This window comes from Spodoptera frugiperda, chromosome 15 (assembly GCF_023101765.2).
Source record: "Spodoptera frugiperda isolate SF20-4 chromosome 15, AGI-APGP_CSIRO_Sfru_2.0, whole genome shotgun sequence".
Taxonomy (NCBI): domain Eukaryota; kingdom Metazoa; phylum Arthropoda; class Insecta; order Lepidoptera; family Noctuidae; genus Spodoptera; species Spodoptera frugiperda.
In genome coordinates, this window is record NC_064226.1 from 6,246,343 (window position 1) to 6,269,221 (window position 22,879).

Sequence of the window (22,879 nt, forward strand, 5' to 3'; positions counted from 1 at the left end):
AAAAGCAGGAGTAGGAACGGGGTGGTTTTTAGTTAGCAAGAGTTTCCCTCTGGCCTCGCCCATTGAGACGGCATTGGATAATTTTCCACCCTTAAAAAAAAATATACCTACAGTAAATAATGCTAATACATTCCATACCTCTTCTAAACAGTCATTGCAATTTAAAGTCTCAATACCACATTGCCCAACTCGAGGATTAAACTTTACAGTCTACAGTGGCTGAAGATCATTCAAATATCACTTACCAATCAACTTCAGCGCTTAAAAACTTAAATAACTTAGTAACAAATACACGTGGCACCAGTAGGTACAATAAAAATTTGCCAGTTTATAATAATTAATTAATCATTCTAAAGATATAATCACTCTAAAACATAAATTAGGAAGTTATAATGAGCGTTAAATATTCTTATCGCTAAAACACATTTTTAAACAAAAACATTATTTTTGTTATCGATCCATTAATATTACTGTAAATTTAATTTAAACTTTTATTTAATAAAATTCTCTCTGATATTACTTCATGTCTGTATTTATTTTTCAGGTTTCAGACACAAGAGATGTCACTTTAGTAGTTAACGCATATTTTCAGCTACTATTATTGTTGCTCCCAGCACTCATTTTAATTAGAAACTTAAAAAAAATCTTCATTAGTTAAATACTTATGTGAATTTTAAACTAAATTATATGTGAATAGGAAAAGAACTTTAAATCATCACACAACATCTATTTGATTAGCAAACCTTTCTTCAACTTTACAGATTGTAGATAGACGTTCTAAATTAACTTATATACTATATATATATATATATATATAACCTATATATATATATAGGTTATATATATATAACCTATATATATATATATATATAGGTTATATATATATATATATATATTATACTTGTTGTCTACGTGAAAAACTCGAGCGTTTTCCGTTTTTCCGAATGAATTACAATATACAAGTAGCTTGTTATTTGTTAAGCGGTTGATGAGTGGCTTATATTGCAATCTGATTGCAACACGATATGAAACTGAAAAAAAGACATACTTAAGTAGCACTACATATTTATTGCATTTTTAATTTGGTTTAGTACAGCATAAAAGGCAGTACTTGTGCCATTAAATAGTAAGTATTTACCAGTAAATAAAAAAAAAATATCTCTTAGAAACGGTGAGTACCTACTGATTTCAGGAAATGAAAACTGAAAAGTTAGTCGCAATTCGTCTATTAAGTGCCACCAGTAATGATAGAAATTGTACATAAACTTTAAATAAATCACGACAAATGACTGTCCTGTGTGATAAAATACATGGTCGCTTGACTTGAATGTCAATATCATTTATTTATGTAAAAATTCTATACGAATCGTGCTTTAAATATTCTACACGCATAATTATAAATTTTGGCGTCTCACCCGACGGCGGCCTTTCTATAAAGACTAGCCGGCGCGAACACTCGCACGCAGTCACGACCCAACCACTCACTCGTGCACCCCGCTGACACGCGACATACATTACCCCGCGAAACACTTGACTCGCAACTCGCCTCAAGGAAGGAAGCAATCGTCACAAGATAAACATCTCAGCAACAATGGCAGAAAACGACTGGGGATACAGCGGCGAGAACGGTGAGTCCAACCTCAATGTTAAGTGCACCGAGCGGCGCGGACCGGTTTGTTTACATCGAGGCACGTGACACCATGTAAATAAAACTCCGAAAAGCTAACTTCTGATTTTTCAATCCGGATTCAGTGATAAAGTGTGTTTTCTGAATATTGTGTTGTTCCGGATGTATTCTTAAAACAAACACTAAAGTGTACTTTGAACAATGATAATTTTGAAAAAACTAGTTTGAAGTATAGACTAAGTAGATGCTATCTATTCAAGAAGGGTTCCTATTCCAGTAGCCGTGTTTACTTTTGATAACAGTTAAGCTGACATTAGATGATACTTTCGCTATGCACATCGCTGCAATCAGAGCAAAACCGTATTATTTATCAGTACATTACCGTGGAGAGATAAAACATGACAGTGAACAACTAAATAAGTTTGCCATTGACGTAAAATGGTTTGTTTCAAACTTTATCTAAATTAGTTTCATTCATATGTTTTGTAACACCTGTTGATTTCATGATCCGAACAGTATTTGGAATGCGATTACGTTATTTGTTTAATTAAATGCCACGAAATGAATGAATATCAGTATCTTATTTATTGAACGGCTATCCGCCTCGGTTGTACACAACTATAGCTAATTACTTAGTATTTGTACGTCATTTACAATTTATAAAGGTAAAGCTAACGAAATCGTTTATTGCTTAGGTACGTGTTGTTGACTTTGTTAATTCTTAACATACATACGTGAACTTAGCGGCTACACGCAAAATGTGTTTTAAATCCGAGATAAATATTTATTTGTAATAGTAAAACAAAAAGTTTTTTTACGTAAAATCAGAAATTGGTGCCAAGAGTTGGCGTGGAGTTGCGTGAGGCGATGGCTGGCCTACTTTAATCCGTTCGGTAAGCCGGTTCCACTAATGAAACTTCTTCTGTACTATACGATACACCAATTGCCTTCTTTGTATCAACAACTTTTAACGCAAAACGCTGGAGGCAAACCAGTTCGACGCCAAAAAGATCCAAAAGCCCGCAAATCCTTATACGTCTCGAGGCTCGATTGTTGAGAGCGAGACAGAACTGACCTAATGTAACAAAGTGCAGGAAAAATATTTAAAAAATACCCTATTCCTTAGAGCTCAAATCGACATGACGTAAATACTCTCTGATATTATTGCTCTCGTTTTTATATCTTGGATTGTATTTTAATAAATGCTTAATATAACCAGCATTTGTAAGTATAAGTAGTTACTTGGTAACTAACAATGTTAAAAGATAACAATTGTAATTGCTAGATCCTTCTACTTAGTACCTATCTGTGCGAAAATAATACGCTAAGAGCTCGAACTGAAGTCAACAAAAAATAGCGTTGAACCTTCAACTGAAAACACTTTAAAATCATTACTGTATCGAAGTTATTATTACTAATGTATCTTAGAGTGACGTACTATTAATATAGAAATATTTCAAATGAACTGCAATCAGAACCATTGAGGCAGCAAGTGGGTAACGATGTTTGTCGCGTAACTCATTAATTGTACGACTACTGCTTTATTATGTTTAATAATGTGGTTTTTCTAACAATATCTAACCATTCGCTGAGGCAAATTCATTATTATGTTAAGTAGTCTACGAATCATGAAAGAATTCACGGTTGTCGCGTTATTTACCGTGACTAATGTCTTATGATGTTTTCCAAAAGTCTTAAAATTAGACAAATTCGTTTGCTTATCACCAGCTTCGTTACACCATATATACCACGTTTTGTCTTGATATACAAAGTAACGTGTAGTCACACGTTTGTCTATTTCGTATTTCAATGACAGACATCAATCAAATGTATTGTCTCGTTCCTATTTCCTTTTTCATTGAATCGTTCGAGAATGACTTAAACAAATTAATCTTTGTCAAATACATTTTTAAAGCACGTCATCGGATCATCAACAAGATATCTCTACTCAATAAATATTCATAGAATTTGAAGTAATAGGATTATAGGATATAATAAAGGCGAAAATTTTAGCTATATTCATGTTATGTATTTTGTAAAAAAATTAAGTATATACAATTCTGCACAGTGAGTAAGGTAATCTCTTTTACCTCTGAACTCTGACCAGATTTTGACCGTAACAACAGAGGCCTCACAATGGGTTTCGTTCCAATGGCTACCTCAAAGCGAAATAAAGAAGTGGTAGACAATACGATACTCCACAATGCCAACAACATGAAATTAACTTACCTTCATTACCTTTTTTTAAGGGGGGAAAATCATCCAATGGCTTCTCTCGTTTTAGGGAGGCGAGAGGGAGTGTCAGACTCTTACTGACTAAAAACCACCCCATACCTACTCCTGCTTTTCAAGCCGGAGCCCCGGTAAAATACAATTCAATTACGTGTTTCGTTTTATCTAAACGCTTGTGTTACGTAATTAATTAGAATTTCAAAATGGCAAACAATTAGCTATCAATTCAAGTCGATCCAAGATGATTCTTTAGAATTACTTTCTTTCGGCTTTCTGAAACTGAAATTTTAACAGTTAAAAAGAGATGTTACACACCTAGTTTCTTTCCAAATTGCTAATGCTAATTATGTATAATAGTTACTTTTCACTATAAGGTTTCTATTATCTTCTAAGTATAAATCTGTTCGGTATTATATTTGCAGAAAACTATTGCCTTTGTTTCAAATTTTTACTCGTTTTACAGCATGTATCCGTGTTTCTGCATAGATTGTTCAAACGCTACATGATCACAGTAAGACGTGTTGTACATGCGCCGTTACTCTCTTATCTATGCAAAGGTAACATTATTTTTTCATGGCGCATTATGCATAAGCACGATAGTATTATTTTTCATACAATTTTTAATAAAGCGAAGAACAATAAAACCGCTTAGTTGTGGAAGGATTACGTGTTATAGTTTCATTTCCTGCAGATGGGAAACTGTGAAGGCTGCATGCATAAAGGTGAATATTGTGACAGATCTCTGCTAGAGCCGTCTTCTCAAACAATGAAATCAGTCGCATAATGGCCATTTAATAACTATCATTTATTTAATTGTTCACTTTTTGCAGTCGTAAATTAGGTGCAATCAATGTAACAAACACAATTCACAGAAAAAAATGTCAAAAGGATAAATACTCCGCTCTATTTAGCACTGCCCCGAATTTTGCGCTGCTAAAACAATTCTAAAACCTATCGCGTACAACTGAAGGTTCGTTTATTCATGGACACTTTACGTTTCGTAATCGTCACATACTTAAATGTTTATGGCTCGTTGACCACCAACATGACAATTTGACCCGTTTACTCATAATCAAATAAAGCCCAAAAAACTTCGCCAACTATTTCAGCTGTAGCAATAAATCTTTTGCTTCCGTTTTATGAATGTGACCAGTTCTGCATTGTTGGTACTACATGGTAAATATATTATCCACGCGTTCTTGTAACACATTGCAGGACTCACAAATAACATTTTCGTTCAAAGCCCTCGAAAAATCCACGTGTTTGTAGACGAGACACTTTGTCCTCTCCCAATCAATTGTAGACATAGGGTGAGTATGGAATGAATAAAACATTTAATATACATGCAATCCATCTCATCTGTATGAGCCTCCATTACCTAAGCGCTCTGTCTTCGCGTACAGCTAAGTAATTGGCCAACTAGACAGGTATAAAAACGATTACAATAACTACAGTTTAGCGAACATGATGACAATAAATAGCTGTTTAGACAATAAAAAAACCTTATTTCTTAGACGAATTTTTAAAACTACTTCTATTGTGTTCAACATAGAGTTTGATTTTCTTAAAATTTTCAGTTTACACACATCCATATGTCTAAGGTAAATACATGATTTTCAGTAAAATCCGAACTATTTTACATAACCGTTCTCTACATAACGCGAACAACAAAAATAAATACAACGTTTTACGCTTCATTGTAACGGTCAATGGAAATTATTTATTTAGCAATTGCTATACAGAAGTTAATCGATACATATTTGATTTTAGTTTCAACGAATTGGTTAGTCCGCGAATTCGGCGGCAAAAAATATTTCCACATGACTAAACTCGAACAAACAAAATGTCGCACAATAAATGTTTACAAGTCAACCAACACCGCTAACAGACAGATTAGTCAGTCAAAACTGAGTGATAATTTACTCCACCATCTAACATTATCATGGTAATATCAGGATTTACTAAAATACAATAGAAATTTGAGCGTGTGTATTAAATAAGTTGTTTTGAAACTATGCAAAGGATATCACCAGTTTTATCCAGTTTCCATTCAAGCAGTTAGTGTCTAGTGACCTTAATACTGTTGTCATTGAAGTTTAAAAGGTAATTAGTTATTTAATAGAATTCAATAAAATCATAAATAATATTATTATGCTTCAACTAATACTTACCTATAAGTATATAAGTACATTGGTACATAGTTGCCGACGTGTAATCATGAACATCTTACATCTGATGACACACTGACTTATAAAAAATATGCAGAAAAAACTGCAGGATATACCTATGACGTCGGTACATATGTATTATGTGTACGACTGTAAATAATACATGGTTGTATAGGTACTGTTTGATAGCGTGTAGCTAATGTCAGGTTATTAGAGTTCACAGTAGCCATTATTGAACAATGATGAGACTGGAGGCGGACTCTTCCCTCATCCAATTGTCACTAAACATGTACTGGTGGTGATTATGTACTATGATTCGTTTTTCTTACAAAAAAAATATTTAAAAAACATGCGTGATTAATTGATAATAAACTGTCATTGGTAATGTTCCTCTTGATTTGAGTTAGTGGGCGTTTTTGTTCCTTCCTCCGAAGCCTGTCTGACACTGACGGCCTCGTCCGTGTCGCTCCGTTACGGAAACGAAGGTTAATCGCTCAACGAACAGTTCATATTTTCTATCAACTGTTAACTCAATAAGGAAATAATTATAATCTTACGTTGTCGTGCTAAATTACTTCGGTGTTCTGGACCTCGCACTCGCAATTCGCTTGCGCATGAATTGAATTGTAGCGTGTGACCGTGTGACTCTAGTCGTATGAAACAGTACTAATGCTACTACAGTCTGCTCTAGTTATATTGTCACCGATGTTTTTTATATTAATTTCATATATTAACCATTGAACACGCAGAATCTTGCGCATTTCCTAACCAAATCTGTAAAACAATGTATTGAACTATACTTAAATGTATATACCTATTTAATTTATTACTGAACACAACTTTGTAAAACGAATGTTTATCGCACCTGCAGATACATTCTGTATGCACACGCTGTATAAACGGTTCAACTTAGTTCATTACCGTTGCCTTTCCGAGGTTGAGGCTGAGATTGTAAATAAAGGCTTGTACAATAGAGACTATTATCTTATTATATGATACTAGTACACTTATATTATTAAGTCTCAGTGACAAATAGTTATTGCAAAAGATAGCGAATGTTTACAGCCATTCGGAACAGTAATTTACATCACGCGCGGGTTAAAGTCCCAACCACTTCCCCAATACTTAACCACAAAGGTTTATACCATTACTCACTTAAAGGTGAATAGTACAAAACTTAATCACCTTAAGTGACCTAGTGAAATGGACTTCCTCACAAAAATGTCAAATGTTAAATAAGATAATGAGTAAGGGAGAGAGCACAGATTCAATGAAGGCGACAATCCGAGGGCACTTGTAAAAGTGGGCAAATAAATATGTGAGAGATAAGTGCGGCCGAGGTCGGAGGCGACTGCACGCTCGTGACGTGCACGGCTACTCGCACTCGGCTCTCACATCGTCGGATAATCATTATTTAATGAACCATCTGTAAAACTTCAGATATTTACACAAAAATAAACAAATAACTGACCATCATACCTAAAATATATTCGTAAACATGCCAGATTAAAACAAACACAGGATACAGTACATTTATCTCAAAAATGTACTCTAACGAAAAGATTACGTGGTATCAACAGGAACAGTAAGTAACAACACGTGGTACCTAGCGTGGCTTAGGTACAACACTGTATTTATGAACACAGATGTTTTATTTCAATAATATGTTACGTTGCGATCGTAATTTTGCAAACACATGTTCTGTACTGCACTTATTTTAGAACAAAGTTGGATTAAAATAATTCTGTGTTAACAGTACATTTTGTATGATTAACCTTTGATATTATCCACACTTTACGTAAACAGAGGGGGCAAGGGGCGCTGTTCTATGCGTGTCTAGTATCAGAAACTGTACGATAGGTCAGTGGGATTTCGGAATTAATATCTGAATATAAATTGTAAACTAATCAACCAAAAGAATCTACAATCTAACCTTCAACCAAATTACGTTTTATCGAGAGGCAGCTAAGCAAACATTGCAATTCGATGCACTAACTGCAAAATGTTTTCGTAACATACTTTATAAATAGTCATTGATTCATTGCTACAATTTTATATGTACATTGAATGAATCACCTGCATCGTTTAATGTCGATTTGTGGTCAAGTACAACACAAGATTAAGCTTAAATTAAGCTGAAAATTACGTAGGCGGCGTACTTCTCCGAATAAGTGGGAAAATAGTTGTAAAATATACGATAAAACGATGACGTATAGTCGATGACTCTAAAACATCATACTTACGAATTTTTGCAGAAGAGGATGGCCATATAAGTGCAATTAATGCCAGTTGTCAAATGGTTTTGCAAATGGATCTGTTGCTAATTGGACAAATGTATGAGTAACAAAATAAATTAAGCTATAAATTAAATTATAATATTATTAAATTATTTAAATTAATTAATTATACCCACTTCAGAACCATACAGGATTCTAGATCCTAGCTAAGAAGTAGATCCCAGTAGGAATAATGCCCGACCTGGAGCTACGGACCACTTAGCGGATTATCGAGGCTCCGGCTCGAAGAGCAGTAGTCGGAACTGAGTGGTTTTTAGTCGGTAAGAGTCTGCCTCTCCCTATGCGGGAGAAGTCATAGGATGATTTTCCTCTGTCAAAAAAACTTAAAGATAAACCCTATAATGTGTATGTGTATATTGGAATTTTGAACAGATTTTTTATCGGATGATAATGATGCAGTCGGTATGGTAACGGATGAGGGCGGGATGCAGTCATTACAACGCCTGCATGATTCGCGTTTCAACACAGATAGATGTCATCCGTAGGTACCCTGAGTCCCAAGCCCTCTGTTAACTGACATGGGAACGAAAGCAGAAAATATTGCAGGCTACAGAAAGGGGACCGCTGAAACATATTTATAGAGTAAAATGCAAAAACGAAACGCACTGTTTCTCGTGTGCTATTTACATAACATTACAGATTTTTGAACGAGATCAAGGATGATACCACTAATTTGTAATTTGCACAGGGTGTGAGATATCCCTAGCTATTATAGGTATCGGTGTATATGATCAATATCGGTATTGGTGATTGTTATTGACACACGCGCATCCGGTGTCCGAGTGGGCTCAATTGGTAAAATGACCGGTATATATTTATTTTCATGAACACTGCCGCCAATGTGGGCTACATTATCTATGGATATTTATACTGGACAACCTTCACGACTGATTTGCGTTCCATCGACTGTAAAAAATAAAAAATATCTACAGGTGGAATCAACAACATACCTTCATATTGTCTACGCTCGTTTTTAACCTCTTTTTTATTACGTTAACCTTAACCAATTCATTTACCAGTTTAAAAACAAAACGGTTAATTGAAACCACAATAAAACTCCGGAAAGGTCATTAAGAAGTGTTTCTTGACATTTTGTTATTAACAATGAGTATGTAGCTATAAATAAGTTAACATAAAAATAAGAATTGGCATAACACTCGGAAATACCTAGCCAAAGAATATCGTGACACGATAGACGGCTGGTAATAAGCAAAAAAATATTTACAAGTATTGCGAGCGAGACTTGCGAACATTATCGTTGAAACTTTCACAAAACTACGCGTTGGGAAGTTCATGCCGGTGGCCTCCGAATGGATCGGAACTAGCGAGTGGGACGATCGTCACTCGACACTAAACTACATCCTAATACGAACACCGCTAAATAAATAACATTACGAGCATAAATATCCAGTCAATACTTACCAAGTACGTGAAACACTTGAGTTTTAAAAGCATCACTCCACGGCTTACTTTATTTTCACTAATTTAAATATTTTGACGTTTAAAATCCGATAACAAACTCTCGTCACATCCATATGTTTGGAAATCATAAATATAAGACAGGGATTCATCATTATAAAAATGTTTCTTTAAGTATTTCCAAGTAGAGCAGCGTGCGGTGGCTTCCTGATAAGATAACACTAATGTGATAGTTAAACAAGCTGACAGCCCATCATTCGTGTGTCGAGAGGTGTTCACTCATCTCTCACGTTGAGACGGCCACTCAAACTAATTCATTTCACAATAACTTATGATTTTCATGATGTCTTAATCAACATTTCATAATCTTTAACTCGAAACTTTCACTGTCCGCGGTTTGGTACAGAAAACAATACTAATTTAGGGTGTGTCCGTATTTTTGTGTTAATTTTACTAATATGTAAACATTCTAGTAGATTCCTACTTAATTAGTAATAGGTAAATGCCACGCCCCCTTGGCAGTAAACTAAATGACGCTGATGACGCGACAATGACGCCTATTCAGTTCCTACGCACACGTGGTTTTCATTAGACATCAGTTTGTGGGAGTTTTTGCAATATTTTTCCGTCCATGAAATGTACAGAAATATTACAAGAGAAAATACCGGGTAAATTGGTACTTTGTACTCATACTCATGATATTCACGTACAATCAAAATTACATAAACTTCTTCATTGATCGATTTAAAACACATTAAATTTAACAATCGGGTAATAATCTGATTAAAAGTTAATTAACCGCAAAAACTTAAAGTTTATGATAAATACAAAACCAATTCAGAATAGGAATTAGCTAATGATAATCATGATGACATGAACTGAATACCACTCCAAACTTGGGAATTCCTTTGTGGATGACTTTAGAATTTTAATAAGCAGCATTATACAATCTTATGCGTGTAGATACCAGCTTTCTATTCCTTTTGTTTAGTTTACGCAATGTCATATTTTATACTGTCAACTGTTAATGACTAACGTTATCCACATTTATGGAAATAGATGATTAAAAGAAGATTTAAAATATTTTGATCCATGCCTTACCATATTTGATCATAAAACAAGAAAACAGAAAATGACTGCGACGTCTACCATTTAAGAAGGTACTGAATCTTATTTTCCTTCCTTAAAGTCGGGAAGGTAGGTCATAACTACGTCAAATTGGTCTAAACGATGAGCACAGTAGCTGTAGAATCATAATTATTATGTTCAGAAGATAACTACAATATAATGGTACAATAATAAAATGTTGTCTCTGAAAAAGATACGAAATATTTACTTTAACATTGACCGCCGTGGTGGTCACAGTCACAGCCATCAACAGTTTTCTATTGGCAGTCGAGGACTTAAAAATAAATGATCCCTTTATATCTTAGTTCAAAACAGATCCTCTGAATAAATAGCGATGACACGAACATCCTTTCCAGAATAATCCAGATATAAAAACATTTCTCCTATAAATAACCAATGGCATTATGCGATATCGTCTCAGTTATCAGATCAGCTGGTCCAGTAGTCCCATATCACACTTCTGGGTCAGTTAACAATCGGCCTAATGTTTGTGTGTCAATGAACGGCAAACAAAAAACAACAGTTACTTGTATAAGCTGCGTACGCTTTACTACGATTTTTAATCGCTGATCTATTTTTGGTCTTACTATGTCAGGTAAAAAACTTACTGAACTAGACGCTATGAACAGCCCTTCACTGAACGACTAGTTAAGTTTAAGTAGACTATGTTAATATCTTATGCATGGAGGAAAACGATAACTTGTTGCTAGGGTAGAAAGAGACTACATTATTAGGTATGCAGTTCTTGTAAATTGGAAAAACCATGTTCGATCCGCAAAACGATGAGAAAGGAGTTTATATTTAGTTTATATTTACTAATAACTGGTTCAATTTGCAGGTCCCTCAACATGGACGGAGAAGTTCCCAGAAGCGCGTGGAGCTCGGCAGAGTCCAGTAGACATCGACACGTCAAGAATAAGCAGTGGAGGGAGCGCACCCCTTCTCAAGTTCAGATACTCTGTCAACCATCCCCGATCTGTTGTGAACCCCGGCTACTGCTGGAGAGTAGACGAGAATGGATATGAGTCAGGTATGTTTAATACTTACATAGCTCTTAATGTCACCGAATCGGCAGCTGAGCCATTTATTTTGGTTCGTCTTTCAAATATCATTAGATACTGACAAGTTTCCTTATTCGGCATTCGGAGCCGGCTTCAAAAATTTGTGTTTCCTGTAAAAATTCTTAGTCTTTAACGTATTATCTAAGAGCACAAAACTGTGGGATAAGTAATTGGATTACAGTCAACTCTGGTTTTATGATAACTAGCACTACACCGCAAATGTCAATTTAGGTTTTCCACTTCTCGTATTTATTGCCTTTTGTAGTAGACTTTATTGTGGGGCAACATACGCAGACATATTAGGTAGATATACAATAATGTTATTTATTCAAAAAATAAATTCAAAAATATTCCGATAAATATCGTGAGCTATTCATGCAGGAAGCAATAATAATTTTGCTGATGTAAATTATAATACAAAACGACTCTACAAAAAACTGTTTTGCAAGGTTATCACTGCAAAATGGTTTATTACTTTTTGAGCATTTTAATGACACATAATTATCATCTGTCCTATGGTCATACGACTGGAGTACCTTGATATGACCTATCAACATGACTTATGTTTGACAATGTATAAACTGCAATAACTCCAATGGATTAAATAATGAACGTGTAAAAGGAAGTTGCACGTCCTCGTGTAAACTGACGGCCAATTTGCATTTCCATCGACACGATGAGCGACGCGGCGGCGGCGGCGGCGGTGTACCCTCGCGGTGACTCACTGTATCATTCGTTCCTGTCCCACGCAATTTCGGGAACACCTTTTTGCATGTGCACATTAATTGTCCTGAAAATGAAAGGGTTCCTGCCCTAACTCGTTGGGGTGATTTTGCTCGCAACGAATGACGTCAGCTCTAACCCTTTTTAAATCCTATCAGCCGATTTCATAAATATATACCCATGTATGAACGTGCTTGCTCCGATTCAATTTATTATAACTCTACGGCTTCTTGCACAAGAAACTCTTTTTATAACTTTCAACTTCATAAATGCAATTTATTACTTTCTGTATCCACTTAAGTGAATAAACATTCGAAATATAATAAACTGGTTTTTTGCAGAGCTGCGAGGGGGTCCTCTTGGCCAAGACGTGTATAAGCTACAGCAGTGGCATTGTCACTGGGGCGCAGTCAATGGTGAAGGCTCAGAGCACACCGTGGACGGCCGCTCCTTCTCCGGTGAACTGCACCTGGTTCACTGGAACACCACAAAGTACAACAGCTTCCAAGAAGCTGCCGGGCAACCTGATGGACTTGCAGTTCTAGGCGTACTATTAATGGTGAGTCACCTAAATATTACTAAGATGGTGTCGCTTTGTCATTAAAAAATGTAGCGAAGTTTATTTATCTGTTGATTGGTCGTAAATGCATCATAAACGCACAAACCGCATTATTTATTTACCTGTTAACCGCGACTAATCACGGGAGCTGTTCACTTAGCTTAATCTCTGTAATAAGTATTAGTTACCTACTTATCTTATGTTAAGTTTCATCGACGTATTCTACTAAAATACTTACCTAGAAGAACTTATAAGAAGCCAACTTAGTACCCATGTAGTACTGAGTCAGTGAAGCGGTTGTTTACCTGAATAGTCTTTATAAGTTCACATAATCAGCATAATGCATTCAATAAAACTGTATTATGCAATAGGTGACATAACAAATAGGAGAAGAAAAGACACGTGTCTAGGTCAAAATGTATAAACATTCTAATATGAAATTGAAGTAGATAAGGTTACAGTCGTATGTAAAAAGTAGGTATTATTTCTGATTAGTATTTCGGCAATGGTAGAAATATATGCATTTAAAATCAAGCTGTTAAATTAAACCGTCAATAGTAATTTATTTACATGTCTTATAAATAATGTACGATTGTTCGTAACATATAGTCCCTACCTATTTTATTATAACCAGTAGCGTTTAATATTAAAATATCACAAAGTGAATTGATTTCATACATGGCTACCTTTTATAAGTGAGAGATGGGTGCGATAACGAGCTCTTTCACACTACAGAGTAACTTTCTCTCGTCAAATGCGAACAACAACGGCGCAACATTACAGCTTTGACAATAAGATGATTTAAACATTTCTTTAAACAACATTTCACGGCGCGCTCTTTCTCTACTGCCTTCATTTAAAACTAACACTTTCAGCGCCTGCGGCTCCGCCTGTGCGGATTTAAAGAGATTTCGATCCTAAAGAAATATCGGAATAAAAGTAGCCTATGAAACTTTATGAAAAGTAATTGTAATGGTCAACGCTGAAAAAATGTTTCAAATCAATCATACAAACACGTTATCAAATCTTACCTTTCTACAATATTACATAAGTAGGTACAGATAAACTAAGTTCGATTGCTATTTCACCCACATTAAAACAAAAATCCTGTCTATATCGCATTAAAATTCGTTCAGCCGTTTCGGAGCTGTAAATACACAAACATCACTTTCATTACTACTGGAAACATATGAATAATTATGTAAAAACAAGTTTCGATTGATATGACTCAGAGTACTCAGACTACTTACATTAAAAGAATTAATACTTATTGTTCACATTATTTTGGAACTGTTTACAATTTTAGTGTTTTACGGTGTTCTGAATATTGTAAGTACTCGAATACATTTTACGAGTATATGCAACACCCATAATGTGGACTCAGATTTGCGAGCGTCGCGTTGTCTATTTAGTAGATATGCAGGAATTTTATGTGTGTTTTATTCAGTCTTACGACAAAAACACTAAGTGTTGATACTTATTTTCTAATTGAATTCTATTATATACCAGCAAAAACTCATGTTTTTACTGGTAATAGACTAGACAGGCTGTTCGAAGTGTCTTAAAATAAACTTATTACCTACACGAAGCTAAAGAGATTCTGCTAAGCCAATATTGCACTTTTATGCGAAGTAGGATATTGTGTCACCGAAGCCTAACAACCAAATCCTGTTAACTGCATTATGTTCTATTGTAGTGCACATGTCATCTGGTATGATGCAGCCTATGTAGCAGATAGTTAAGTGTCTACTTATAGACTTTAATGGACTATTTACATAAAGATAGGTAGGTTAGGTAAATGATACTAGAAAATTACTAAAGATGTTACTAGAAAATTACTAGGTATATAGGTAGGTAAGTGACTATGAAGACGTCATTAGAAAATTGCAGCTCTAGAAAACATAACCTACCACTACGTAATATCATTCTTGAGATACTATAATTTTCCTTAAACATAAACTTTTTTCATTAAACATAATGCCAGGTAAAATCTAGCTCAGTCAGTTAGGTAGGTACTTCAGTCATTTTAATATAATCCTCGGTAACAGGTCGCAATCTGAATACAATAAGTCTCATTTAAATTTTACTTCATAAACACGTTATTCAACAATGCCGCTCCAAGTGTAGCGAATTATAGCAACAATACGTCTAAAGTCCTTAGTTCTTGGATTGATTTTTCGTATGCAATGATAACATTGTTTAGTATTTTGTTTACCTATATATTTTTATTTTACTTTACAGGTCGGTTCAAAGCATGACGAATTGGACAAAGTGATACGGTTGCTACCGTTCATAACGCATAAGAATGACAAGGTGACATTGTCTGACCCCCTGGACCCTGTGAAGCTGCTGCCGTCGCAGTACGCGTACTGGACATACCCTGGCTCCCTCACCACCCCGCCCTGCACTGAATCCGTCACCTGGATCCTGTTCAAGCAACCAGTACAAGTGTCCGCTGATCAAGTGAGTCTGACATTTGAAATAAACCATTTACAATACTCGCAAGATACTTTAGTTTAATTATAATGGTTGATAGTGATTCCTCGTCATGTTTGTAATTATTGATAATGCTCAAGTAGACAGATAGATCATATCTATTTACCTAGCATGTGACGACAAAACTTTACTATTTCAAGATGAAAATACTTCCCTAAGATTAGTGTCTATTTTCCGCTATGACAAATTGATGAGAATCTAATTTTAACATGTAAGGAGTTATGAGTCATCCCAAGAGGAAAGTTCATTTCAAAATAAGTTGTTGACTTAAAATGTTCTTTTTACTTTGACTTTATTATCAACCTGGCTCTAGTAGCTAGTTTAAAAAAATCGTTATCAAATTACAAATGTATGTAAGTAGGTAAGTACTTGAACGTATGATGCAATAGAACATACGGCTACTACCTAAACGATGTGTCGGTAGTTACCGGTTTTCGATACACAAAACGGTCAAGTATCTACGTACCAAATAATAGCAGACGTCCGCGCATGACCTACTTTTGTATCTACTTTCCAAATAATCATGTGGAATATGTTTCTAAATGCATATTGCAGTAACGCCTGATTGCTCGCTAGAAAGAATTTACAAACGATCGACGCGGACTCTAATTACTGTTTTAAATTAACTTCCTATTGTGCTACTTCGTAGGTACCAAAAAAGTTGACTGTAAAAACTATTGTAAATTAATGGCAAAACTGATTGGATTTCAGTTGGCATCGATGCGGAAACTGAAGTGCGGGGAGGCGTCGTGCGGCACGGAGGCCATGGAGGTCCTGCACAACTACAGGCCCACGCTGCCGCTCGGCAACCGCGAGCTGCGCGACTACGGCTCGGGCAACTAACAGCGCACCACCACGCCACGCGGTATCACGATACAATCAGACCCAGCGCTGCCACTGCGCAGCTGCTCCTGAAACTAGTGCCTCTATTCGCATTCCGGCGAGCTAATCTAACGGAAGACACGTGGGCTACGTAACTCTTATGAATGGTGCCTACGCGATTTAGTACGTTCCGTAGGTATAATACGAATCTCGTCATAGATATGTATGTAGTATCTAGTTGTAGTTCTAAGACAAAAGTAATCTCAGACCCCAAATGAAAAATGCGCAAAGGCGCCTCTGAGTTCACGTTTTAAAACAAAGACGGGATATACAGCATTATACAAATTTAAAGATTCGTTGCGTAGTTCTTCCTATTTGGATATCTAACATTCAAACACATTCGCATTTATCACGTTAATCAAGGAAACCATATCTAGTACATATTAGTTAGATATGACTGTGGGAGTCGAGCGAGATGTGTGTGCGTGTGCATAAGTTTATATGACTGTAGCTTACCTATGCATGTAGACACGATTAGCTATCAAGTGCCTCTACACTACACACAAAAATCAAATGTTATTTATATTGAAATTTATATTAAATGAAATATATAAATGACATTTATAATTACAATTTAAGATCACATACTTACATTATAAAATAAGGAAATTCAAAATGTACTAATGAATGATATTTTTAAGAGAATGTACCTAAATTAAATTCATGATAGCATAGCTACGTACCAAGAGGTACAGACGTAATATTAAGTTTAACGTTTTATTTTCTTGACATGTAAAATAGATTCTGATAAAATGAAATGGATCAAATGAAACATGGAAGCGTCCACACTGCGACTTCAGCGAGGTAGCATTATATTCGATGTCATGTCGAGATTTTCATCCATTTTATTTTCAGTTTGCTAGTTCCAAATCTGGGTACATGGCGCTGTTCAATCTTGTACTAGTTCCAAATCTGGACATGTAACGCTGTTCAATCCTGTAGGTACATTATGCAGCTATGAACTGCAACAGGCATGAACATCGAAAATATTGCGTTTATCTCTTAGACTAAAATGAAAATTTATATAAAAACCTTCCATGCATATGTCTCGAACAATTAAAGTTATCCATCGTATTGGTACATGATATGTAAGATCTACTTGATTTACTTTTATTTAATCACTCCAAACACAAAGATCTGTAGATACATTTGATCCAGACAAATAATAATTGCAATTTAGATATGTTAGTCACTGATCTCTTTTTTTAACTGAGTTAAAAGTAGTGGCGGGCTCGTCACTAGATAAAGTCGACTGGTCAAACAGTGTCTTGACTGAACAACTTACATAATACGTAAATAAGTTAAGTATTGTATGTACCTTAAAACAAGAGTGCCTCAAATGTATAAACGTCATAGTTATGTTAACTGGGACGTCATACGGTAAATTTTAATGTATTTATGTTATTAATGATAAGGTGTCGATGAAGCTTAAAGCAATGTACACAATAAACATAATATTTAGTAATGTTTTGTTTTATTACCAACAACGGCATTTCTTATAATCCTTATTATCTTATCAATAATCGCAAGGGGTAGCCTGCTCTGGAGCTGCGGACTATCTAGCGGATTTACCGAGCCTCCGGTTTGAAAAGCAGTAGAAACGGGATGGCTTTTAGTCAGTAAGAGTTAGACACTCCCTCTCGCCTCGCCTAAGGCGACAAAAGTAATTGGATGATTTTCCCCCCTTAAAAAAATAGGGGTAGCCAGCTAAACAAAACATAGGTACCTAACTACCTAATCGTACCGCCTACCTACTAGTATACTTACATTTAACCCTGGTGGAATACCTAAGATGGGAAAAAATAAGCACACCATACATTTGTCCTAAAGCGAAGAAGCGTGTCGGGTCAATTTTCAGCAATTTATTAGACCCAGTTGTGTCGTGGGAATAGAGATCACGCGATGAAAAATCGTCTACAAACTACAAGGTACCTAAGTAAAGTTGTAAATAATACAATAATCAATCTCCTAGAGTAAACGAGAGAGCACTTACTTACTAGTCACGAGCTGTTAGGAATATCAGAAACCTTTTGAAATATTCTCTATATACAAAAATCATCTAAGTACATAGGTACTGACTACTGATTACCTCGATGGTCAACCACTGCGAGCCCGTGCGAGTGCCAGAAATAGGTTTAATCTCTGGATCTGGCTATGTAATACTGGAGTATTTGCAGTTTTTGATGAATTCTCGTAGTAGTACGAAGTCTGCAATTGTAGCCAGTATATAAGTACCTAATTATAAGCTTATCCTCATTTAATTATATAGATATGCAATAGTAATCAAAAGAAGGTTTGGGTGTAGCATTTAATTTATAAGCAGGTACCTAGTTCATCCCATACCTGCATCATCTTTATTAGGTATGTTTTGTGCATAGATATAAAATATTTCTATAATACTGTGCATACTCTATCTAATGCGAGGAAATAAAAGGCGTGATGTTATAATAATTATGTAGTCGAATATTTTAAATATTGAATTCAATATCGTTTTAATTCGACACTTATCATTGAATTCTTGCTCTACGGACAATCACTTATTGTCACTAGAAACTAAGTCTATCGATGCACATGCAGTCGTAGTTTTATCTACAAGAGTATAAAAAACATTGTATGTGGTTCTATGTTGTAAATGTGCCTATTGTACATAGATACAGGTACTAAAGTAAATAACATATGAGGATTTACTCAATGCCATTGAGCATATCTGTGTCCTGAACGTGTCCTATCACTGAAACTATGTTCATTGGCTTGCTTTAAATTAACACTTAACTGCAAGTAAGTAAGCAACTACTTTATTTAAGTGTGGGAGAGCCATGCTTCGGCACAAATGGGCCGGCTCGACTGGAGTGATACCACGGCTTTGCAGAAAACCGACGTGAAATAACGCTAGCGTTGTGTGAGTGAGGTTACCCACGGCGCTATTACCAATTTTCCCAATCCCCGATTTTCGAACAACCCTTAAATTCCTAACCCCCAAAATGCCAGGAACGCACTTGTTACATCTCTGGTGTTTCCAGAGTCCATGGGCGATGACAACAATAGGTTGTGGGTTGAACTTTGTAGGACTAATTTCTATCACAAAAAATACGATAACGGAAGCGGCCACATACCACAGTACATACCTACGTATAGATAATACTCTACGTAATTAAGTGCCGAATTGAACAGTCCACATGATAATCCCTATTACATAAATATGTATTTTTATATATTTGTGTACTATTATATATTTGCTGTAGCTGTACATAAACTAAACACGACGCTGATAATCTATAATAGTCCGTAACATTAGGTATAAAGAAACACCAAGATGTAAATGAATGCAATTTAATGGACGCTTACACAAAGCACCAAATATAATATATTTTACTAAAATAAGCATTATTCAAGCAATAATGTAACTATATAATTTGTTCCAATAATTGAATTATAATATACGACGTAGCATCATGAGGGTAGTTCGGTTTGTACAAAGATATTCTATATCTTACAATAAATGGCTTTGAAAATGCTATCCAGGATCTATTTATGTTTTGGTCTAGTACAAAAGTTACAAAATATCACTATCAATTTATAAAGATCTCGATGTAGACTTACATTTATGTACATAGACAAAGTTATGTACATACAAAATGAGTAGGTCAATTCTAGCACTAATTACAAAAAAAATATATAAAAATAACTTTGTAATCACACATTTCAATCTTTTCATTGTCATTTTTGTGATATCCATAATATCCAGCTCAACCACATAGAAATTAACTATACAACTGGCAAGTTATTAAACAATCTATAATAATAAATAGGTGGGATTTCTTTCCAGCAACTGGACACACTAAAATTTAATCAGATCATCACTGCCACCATCAGTATCTGTGCTGGCAGTATTGTTAGTAATCTCAATGGTAGGGTTTGGAATATCTAAATTTTTTGGCGACACTTTTCTTCTAGGCGGAATCGGAGCTTCATCTAGAATACCTGTTATACCTAAACTTCTACTTTGTTCGGCAAAAACCTTGACATCTTGATTCATTTCAACACGCCGACTGCTTGGCGATAGCTTCGTTCTGACGGGCGGACTCGGAGCAGCTCTAGAGTAGAGTGGACGATTGTCGAAAATGGTTTTGTCAATCGGATTCGCACTACCTGGTAAAAGGGCCGACGTTTTACTTCTCTCTAGAGAATACACTTCACTGGAATGCTCTCGTCTCTCAGTAACCTTTTTATGGTCGTCAGTATAAAATGTAGATTTTTGAGAGTATTCTGCATGGAAATGTTTATGAGCTTGAACATCTGATTTGCTTCTTTCGAGTGTAAACGCGCCATTTGTGTGAAGATGGCAGCTGAATGAACTGGTGTTAACGGTGCAAGCTGGAGCTGTTGAGAACGGTACAGATGGTGCCCACAAACATGCTCCCTCGTTCCTTGGCACTAGGAGCAGAGGATCCTAGAAAAGAAAATTTTAAGTTGATTAATATTATATTTAAATTGGACTACAATATTGAAGATAAGTAAGTAAGCTTAGTAACAAAACTATCAATATCCGTTTATATGAGATTAGATAAAATACCTTTAGACTCTTGACATCTACAGATAAGAAAGAAGGAAATCTTTGTGTGAAGAATAGCCACAAACAAATACTTTAGATAAGACAATTTGGGACCTCAATCAGTTTACTGTTAAGATTAATGAACAAATAAAGGCATTATTTAAATAAAAAAAAATAAACTCTTAAAACAATGATAATGATGCTACCTTCCCAGTGATTGCAAATATCTTGGACTGCAGCGCATGCAGCCTGTTGCGTAGATATTCATACGAGCTCTGCCTTAATTTCATAACCCACTGAACCACATTATCTTCAGCACGGGCTGCAAATACATGTCTTTTTTCTGGTTCATCTCTGAAACATTGCAATATTTGTTATCTTTACTAGCTTGCTAGTATTGTTTCATTTCTATTGCTATTAGTAAAATCTGGTACAATTCCAAACTGACTTATAAGAGAATTGAGAAATTATTTAAAAAAAAATTATACCCAATGTGTTAAAATGTTATTCGGTGAATATTTAGAACAGACCTAGGGTCCAGTTATGTGAAATATAATCTGTGGCTATATACCAGTTTTTAAACATTGAGGTACAAAAATATTGTGCCTATAAAAATTATTTCCTTTCCTATAATATTTAAATAAACAAAAAACTTACATAAAAGAAATAGAAAATGAAAATGGTATGCTCTGCCCATGTTCCATTTGTATGGAGGAATTCTCTAACACAAACATCCCAGCGGGACATTTTGTATCAAATTTTCCCATTTCACTGATTTTGAAATAAAATAAATAATTGTTAATCAGCCGAAACCATCTCTCTTTGAACACTGGAAAAAATAAAACAAAATAATGTAATAAATCAAAGATACATTTTGACACCAATTATAAGATTACCTAATCACCACAATTAATATTAATTTATTATGATTGCCATGGATCCTTTTAAATGTGACCTGACTAATTAAATCAGTAGCTTAATTACGTTTGGTGAAACAATGCTACCAGTCAGTCAATACAATGGATGAGCAAGAGTGTTACTAAATAAATACAGAAGATAATGATAATATATATTTAGTATTCACATTTTACTGAAAAGGACTTAATGACTCATTCTAAAACCGAGGAAAATATCAACCAAACGAATTATTTATAAATAGTTCTTACATTCATATTTTTTTCCTGTGTGCTTACCTGTCTGATTACGATAACTGCCATTGGAAATCTTCTTATAGTTTAATCTTCCTTCTATCACACAAGGTTGATCGCTCAATTGAGCAAGTTCACGAATATTGCATTTCATTTGTACATAGAGTTTTAAGATCTTCGAAGAAACATCAACAAACTCGCGGTTACGGCTCACCAATTGCAATATGAACCACTTTAAAACGTTGTCACCATATCATCCAATAATTATATTTCATTGAATCATTAAAATTAACACTAATTTTAATTCCAATAAGGAAACGTATGTACAAAACTTGGCAAATTGCCTCTTTCAATGCTTCAATGCTTCGAAATTACGAAAATGACAACAGCTGCTGCTGCGCTACTTGTCATTTTTATGACGTTTGACAGTTGCGTCATACGTCACGTTAAAAATAATGTTTGGAATCCAGTATTTTTGGTAGTATTTCATCAAAGATACCGGCGGCCGAACCTCCTTCTTTTTGGGGAGTCGGTTACAAAATAGATCTATTTTATGTGATAAAAACTGTGTATTGGCACATCACTAA

At 35.1% G+C, this 22,879-nt stretch overlaps 2 protein-coding genes across 6 annotated transcripts in view; one reads left to right on the plus strand and one right to left on the minus strand.

Annotated features, from left to right (window-relative positions):
* Positions 1 to 18,057, plus strand: part of LOC118270569 (carbonic anhydrase 1) — a 32,463-nt gene extending 14,406 nt beyond the window's left edge. Inside the window, exons 1-5 of one of the 5 annotated variants that reach the window (XM_050698573.1) lie at positions 1,430 to 1,628; positions 11,710 to 11,901; positions 12,997 to 13,214; positions 15,456 to 15,677; positions 16,422 to 18,057. In XM_050698573.1, the coding sequence (XP_050554530.1) occupies positions 1,592 to 1,628; positions 11,710 to 11,901; positions 12,997 to 13,214; positions 15,456 to 15,677; positions 16,422 to 16,553 (801 nt within the window). In that variant the 5' untranslated portion in view covers positions 1,430 to 1,591 and the 3' untranslated portion in view covers positions 16,554 to 18,057. Of the gene's footprint in view, positions 1 to 1,429; positions 1,629 to 11,709; positions 11,902 to 12,996; positions 13,215 to 15,455; positions 15,678 to 16,421 lie in introns of those variants that run through there. The other 4 variants (XM_035586195.2, XM_050698576.1, XM_050698575.1 and 1 more) reach the window with 4 other exon arrangements.
* A 1,849-nt stretch (positions 18,058 to 19,906) lies between these two features.
* On the minus strand, positions 19,907 to 22,701 carry LOC118270562 (sesquipedalian-1). Its single transcript, XM_035586183.2, has 4 exons — positions 22,338 to 22,701; positions 21,802 to 21,973; positions 21,351 to 21,498; positions 19,907 to 21,042 (listed from the first exon to the last, which is right to left on the minus strand). The coding sequence occupies exons 1-4, from the start codon at positions 22,444 to 22,446 to the stop codon at positions 20,431 to 20,433; spliced, it is 1,041 nt and encodes a 346-aa protein (XP_035442076.2). The 5' UTR covers positions 22,447 to 22,701; the 3' UTR covers positions 19,907 to 20,430.
* Between the last annotated feature and the right edge of the window lie 178 nt (positions 22,702 to 22,879).

What these genes read in the sequence shown, in the direction of transcription:
- LOC118270562 (XM_035586183.2), bottom strand. Translation starts at nt 22,446, where the DNA reads ATGAAATGCAATATTCGTGAACTTGCTCAATTGAGCGATCAACCTTGT. An exon ending in TCATTTTCTATTTCTTTTAT is followed by an intron (nt 21,499 to 21,801) that starts GTAAGTTTTTTG and finishes GCAATGTTTCAG; the next exon opens with AGATGAACCAGAAAAAAGAC. An exon ending in TATTTGCAATCACTGGGAAG is followed by an intron (nt 21,043 to 21,350) that starts GTAGCATCATTA and finishes TTTCTTTTCTAG; the next exon opens with GATCCTCTGCTCCTAGTGCC.